This window comes from Nestor notabilis, unplaced genomic scaffold, assembly GCF_000696875.1.
Source record: "Nestor notabilis isolate BGI_N333 unplaced genomic scaffold, ASM69687v1 scaffold20723, whole genome shotgun sequence".
Lineage (NCBI taxonomy): Eukaryota > Metazoa > Chordata > Aves > Psittaciformes > Psittacidae > Nestor > Nestor notabilis.
The window spans coordinates 10,629-16,392 of NW_009923559.1; the positions used below are offsets into that span (position 1 = coordinate 10,629).

The 5,764-nt window shown below is 57.1% G+C and overlaps 2 protein-coding genes across 2 annotated transcripts in view; both read left to right on the top strand.

The window, feature by feature from the left end:
• Positions 1 to 135, top strand: part of LOC104403923 (dimethylaniline monooxygenase [N-oxide-forming] 5-like) — a 3,438-nt gene extending 3,303 nt beyond the window's left edge. The window contains exon 8 of the mRNA XM_010012217.1: positions 7 to 135. Coding sequence (XP_010010519.1) covers positions 7 to 135 — 129 coding nt within the window. The remainder of the gene's footprint in view (positions 1 to 6) is intronic.
• A 1,109-nt stretch (positions 136 to 1,244) lies between these two features.
• LOC104403925 (dimethylaniline monooxygenase [N-oxide-forming] 5-like) lies at positions 1,245 to 5,305 on the top strand. Its single transcript, XM_010012218.1, has 7 exons — positions 1,245 to 1,379; positions 2,440 to 2,635; positions 3,380 to 3,522; positions 3,741 to 3,940; positions 4,035 to 4,384; positions 4,792 to 4,861; positions 4,948 to 5,305. The coding sequence occupies exons 1-7, from the start codon at positions 1,245 to 1,247 to the stop codon at positions 5,303 to 5,305; spliced, it is 1,452 nt and encodes a 483-aa protein (XP_010010520.1).
• Positions 5,306 to 5,764: the final 459 nt, after the last annotated feature.

A 5,764-nucleotide genomic window follows, 5' to 3' on the forward strand; every position in this document is an offset into this window, starting at 1 on the left:
ACCCAGCGGCAGCGCATCATCAAGCCCCTGCAGACACGGCGCGTGGAGGAGCACCTGTCAGCTCCTGCCATGCCCCTCTTCTTCAAGCTGGTTGGAGCTGTGACCATCCTTGCCATTGGTTTTGCCTACTTGTAGGTGCCTCACAAGTCTGGGAAGGGATGTGCCGGGAGGGTGGGCTGTTCATCCCCTGCCCCATAGTAGCCTGTGCACCCCAGCGCTGACAGGATACCTCCCCCTGCCCCGCATGGCCCCGCTGTGGCCAGACAACAAGCCCAAGATGCATAGAGCCTCCCCAGCTCGTGAAATAACACCCTAGTGCCTGGTCTGCACCTTCCCCTGGGAAGCCACAGCCAAGGACACAGGAGGAAATCTGTTCACACACACAGTAAAATCCAGTCCCTCTCAGCCTGCTTTTTCAACCCAGTAGAGACATGCCAGGCTTTTCTATTGCCTCTAACCCAGCCACACCACCACAGGCACACTCACACAAGAGCTGAGCAGCCATGGCACAGCAGACTTCCTAACTGGATAAACGTGTTAAACAGAAACAGGCGTCTTTCCCATTACTGGTACGACCAATCCCCTGTGTGCCCATGGGACTCACACAGGTTTGAGATGAGCATCATGACAACATCCTACGGCATGTACATATGCATACGCATGCACATGTGTGTATCTACAGCAAAACAGCCTCACTCAGGGTGTGTCCCACCCCGGGAGTCACAGCGGCACAGCTCAGTGCCACCCTCATCTCCTGAGTGCAGCCCCACCATTGGGTGGGTTGGGGACATGGAGCGGTGCTGGGGTTCCTGGCCACCACATGCCAGGGCTGCACGGCTGGTGGCCATCAGTGCACTCAGCATCCACAAGCTTTTGTTTTCCATGCCATGACCTGCCAGAATCTGCAGCATGGCCACATCTCAGCCCTGACTGCAGGAAGTCCCGTGGCAGCGTCGGCATTGTTAAGCGCTTACAGATCCTAATAAGCCCTTTGCAGGAGCAGGCGCAGGCAGGAGGTGTGGCATGACAGCAGGGGGAACCTGTAGATCATATCTGGAAGAAACACATCCTGTGACAGCCCAGCTGATCTCAGTCAGGCTGGAGAAACACCGGGACAGCCATCCCCAACCAAGAGGCACTGTGCACCCCCGCCGCGACCCACCAGGCTCCACACACCCCCAAGTGTGTTTTGCCCTGGGATAGGACTCCCCAACATCCCTGCCACCACCATAGTCCTGCAGGACATGGCTGCCCAGAAAGTAGCCATCACTGGTGCTGGTGCCTCTGGCCTGTGTGCCTTGAAATGCTGCCTGGATGAGGCGCTGGAACCCACCTGCTTTGAGAAGAGCAGAGACATCGGGGGGCTCTGGCGCTTTGAGGTAAGCCCTGCGCTGTGCCAGCCTGCCCCACGGCACCAGCACAGACAGCATTGGGATTGATCATTGGCAGCTAACAAACCTCACCCCTGCTTTGCATATGTGCGGCAGTCAGGTTTCCACAGAAAACCACATGTAAGATAAACTGCTGTGGTAGCAGGAAGCTGGTGTCCTGGCTACATGGGACCTGTCTCCTTCCCACCAGCAGCAGGACAGACCCTTTCTTCCCAGTCTTATCCATCCCTTCCCCTGCTGGTTTGTTCGTTGTCTCCTCCAGTCCTTCCCTACCCATCCTTGTCCCATCTGACCCCACTGTCTGTCCCAGTCCCTGTCCTACCCAGCCCTTGTCTAGAAGTCCCACTTGTTCCTCTCCCTGCTTCTGTGGCACTCACCCTTGCAGAAGAAGCAAGCGCTTCCTCCTCTGTGCCTCGGCTCTCCCATCATCAGGGGAAGCCCCAGAGCTCATTGCTGCCCCCACCTAATAAGGCTGTTTGTTGACTTTTCCCCTGGGAACCGACAAAGAAGCCTTTCACAATGTCCTGATACACAGTGGGAAAGCCTGGGGGGGGGAACACCACACCAAGCCAGCATGGAGTTTGGGGTGGCCCAGTTACAGTCCACTGGTTCTGCCCATGGTGGGTCAGAAACGGGGCTGGGGTAGCAAAGCCAGCACCCAGCTGCTGGGGCAGACACTCAGCAAGCAGGAGTGGTCACTTAGCTGGAAGTGCCAGTGTTGGCTCAGAAACTGGTGAGACCTGATGTGGCAGCTGGGGCAATGACACCATTGACAGTTTTGGGAACACCCTATCACATCAGAGACAGGGGTGGCTGCAGGGAAACTAAGGCACAAGACCCCACCACACACTGTTACCACTCATCGTCCTCACCAATAGAGAGTCCTCTTCCCTCTTTTGTGGGGTGGGCAGTCACACCCATAGAGTGCTGGGTGCAGGGACAGGTGCAATCACCTGTGGCTTAACCCTGCACACACAGGCACAGTGAAGCACCAGGCAGGCAGCCCTTGGGTCCCTGGCCAGTGCTGAGCCGTGCCCCGCTCCTGCAGGAGCACCCTGAGGAGGGCCGCGCCAGCATCTACCGCTCTGTCATCATCAACACCTCCAAGGAGATGATGAGCTTCAGCGACTTCCCAATCCCCGAAGACTTCCCCAACTACATGCACAACTCCAAGATCATGGAGTACTTCCGCATGTATGCCCAGCACTTCAACCTGCTCCACCACATCCGATTCTGCTCACTTGGTCCTTGACACCCCTGGGACCAGCCCCCTCTCCAGCTTAGTCCCCACTCCACCCTGGCTACTGCCAAAATGCTTCCACAGGGTAACACACCAGGCAGGATTGCATGAGCATGCTGCTATCCCACTCATCTTGGTGGTCTGTCCTACGTGGCTCTTGCTGTGCTATCAGCACCTGACCGAAGTGCCTTGCAGGCAAGTGTCACTTCTGCCAGCTCACCTCTCCCACCAGCGACTGACTCCCTGAGCCACTGGCCATGCACCCGCTGGGCTCTCCAGCTCTGTGGCAAGGCTTGAGAGCTTGGTGCCAGTGCTGGCCTTTTGGTGCCAGCCAAAAATGCCTGGAGGGCTTTCAGCTGTGGAGACCCTGTGGCTGGGGAACGGGCTGGAGCACACCATCACCAGGGTCTGGCAGGATGGCACAGATCCTGGCTGCTCCTCTGCCCCAACACCTAGCACCAAGCAGGAACTGCAGGAGGATTCTGGGATGGGAGCATGGAGGTGTCCAGTCCAAGCCCTGCTGCAAGCCAGGCCAGCCCCAAAGCCAGAGCAGGATGCTGAGGGTCACACTGAGCATGTCCCAGGCTGGAGATGCCACCACCTCTCTGGGCATCATTCCAGGGCCACACTGCTGCTGTTGGTCTCTCTGGTCCCAACCTGTTCTGAAAACACACCACCAGTCTGAGCAGGGGGACAGCCACCCCCCACTCCACATCCCTGCCTAGCATGGCTTCTCTCTCTCTTCCAGGGCTGGAAAAGTTTGAGGGCTGGTACCTGCACAGCTGGGACTACAAGAGTCCACAGTCCTTCTCAAGGAAGCGGGTAGTCGTGGTTGGCAGCGGGAATTCAGGCATCGACATCTCAGTGGAGCTGAGCCATGCAGCTGAGCAGGTGTGCCAGAGAGCCACCAGGACTGAGCAATGCCCCACCATCCACCGCAGGATTCTCTCTCTCCAGCACCCAGCCACAAGCACCCATCCCCTCTCAATGGGGGTGGCTGTTGTGGTCCTAGCAGCTGTGCTGGCATCCCTGTTCAAGGAACATGGTGAAAACCCAACCCAGTCCTGAGGATGCTGCCACATCACCACCTCTCCTCTGCTCCCTTCCAGGTCTTCCTCAGCACCAAGCGTGGAACCTGGGTGCTGCACCGGGTAGCAGATGGCGGGTATCCCTTTGACTTTTCCTATCTCAGCCGCTTCATACAGCTCTTCCAAAGCCTGCTGCCTCAAAAAGCCATCAGTTTTCTCCTGGAGAGGAAGCTTAATGCCCGCTTCAACCATGAGCTCTATGGCCTGCGGCCCCAGCACCGGTGAGTGCCCTGGCAGCAGTCCGGCTGCCTGCCCCATGCTGTCCATCCTGCTGCCTGTCCCACTGCCCGGGCACACACAAGGTTTGCATTCCAGGGTCCTTGACCAACACCCAACCATCAGTGATGACCTGCCCAACCGCATCATTTCAGGCAGGGTGCTGGTGAAGCCAAACACCCAGGAGTTCACAGAAACATCTGCCATCTTTGAAGACGGCACCAGGGAAGACATTGACGCTGTGGTCTTTGCCACAGGCTACACCTTCTCCTTCCCCTTCCTTGAAAGCTATGTGAAAGTAATGGAGAACCAGATTTCCCTCTACAAATTCATGTTTCCCCCTGATCTGGAGAAGCCAACACTGGCTTTCATTGGCCTCGTCCAGCCCCTGGGTGCCATCATGCCCATCTCTGAGCTCCAGTGTCGCTGGGCCACCCACATCTTCAAGGGTAAGCAAGGCAGTTTGGGGGAATGCAGATGGGCTCACCCAGACATGGCAAGGCTGAGTTGTTCAGCTGGTCACATCTCATCACACACTGCTTTCCCCCACTCGCCTTTTTATCTTATTTTGCTTCTTCATGGGGACAAAAAACAGCATTGCATTTTGCAACGAGCCTAACACTCATCTTCTCTTGTGGGAGCCACAGGTCCAATTGCCTGCAAACCACCTTCCCCTTTTCATTTTCTGCTGTTACTTTCTTCGCCCATGCCTCACACTTTGCTCCTGACATGGTAGCATGTCCCTGAAGCCTCAGAGGTTTCCATGTGCAAGCAAAGGCGAGGCTGGGCTGCAGAGCCAGCCAGACTGTGATAGGAGCACAGCCCTTCCTCCCAGCTACAGCCTCCTCTTCCGCAGGGCTGCAGGACCTGCCGCCATCCGCTGACATGCTGGCTGATGTCATGCAAACCAAGAAGAAAATGGCCAAGCGATAAGGAACCAGGGCAGGCGTCGGCCCTGTCACCGTCACCCCTGTGCCCACCTGCCAAACCTGCTTGCTCTCCCTGCCCACAGGTACGTGAAGAGCCAGCGGCACACCATCCAGGTGGATTACATCCCTTACATGAACGAGCTCACCTGCCAGGTGGAGGTCAAGCCCAACCTGCTCACCCTCTTCCTCACCGACCCCAAGCTGGCATGGGAGGTTGCCTTTGGGCCCTGCACTCCATACCAGTACCGCTTGCGGGGCCCAGGCAAGTGGGCCGGTGCCAGGGAGGCCATCCTCACCCAGCAGCAGCGTGTGGTCAGGCCTCTGCAAGGCAATGCTGGGGACCACGCTGCCCCCTCCAGCACCACACCCCACATCTTCAAGGTCTTCTTCAGCATCGGGTTGATTATGGCCACCCTTGTCTATGTCTTGCTGCCTCCTTAACCTAAAATGAAGGAGACAGTGGGTCCTCCTGGCAATCTGCTTCCTTTCCTTTGGGCTTGTGTTTTTGTAGTCTCTTGCTACAGAAAGACTTCATATGAGGAGGCACAGAGAGGTTTGGCTTCTTGAGATGAGAGGTTCAAGAAACCAAACCTTCAGTTCCTTGAAGGCAAGACAGACCAGCCAGCCTGGTCTGTTACCAGAACCACAACAGGTCTTGTCAGGGACCGCCCGGAGAACAGGGATCAACTCTGCAAGCTCTACCTGTGGGTTAGGTCGGCACAGAGGTGATGGGGAAACAGGGAACTTGCTCAACCACGGCGCCTGTGAAAAACGGCAATAAAGCTTGTTCCTGTGCCGAGGGAACCAGGGACCATGCTGTGTGGGCTGTCTCAGTCGCTGCTGTCCGTCCCAAGTCATCTGTCCTGCCCACACAGGGCCTGTCCAGCACGGGGGCAGCAA

What these genes read in the sequence shown, in the direction of transcription:
- LOC104403925 (XM_010012218.1), top strand. Translation starts at nt 1,245, where the DNA reads ATGGCTGCCCAGAAAGTAGCCATCACTGGTGCTGGTGCCTCTGGCCTG. An exon ending in TGAGCCATGCAGCTGAGCAG is followed by an intron (nt 3,523 to 3,740) that starts GTGTGCCAGAGA and finishes GCTCCCTTCCAG; the next exon opens with GTCTTCCTCAGCACCAAGCG. An exon ending in ACCAAGAAGAAAATGGCCAA is followed by an intron (nt 4,862 to 4,947) that starts GCGATAAGGAAC and finishes CCCTGCCCACAG; the next exon opens with GTACGTGAAGAGCCAGCGGC.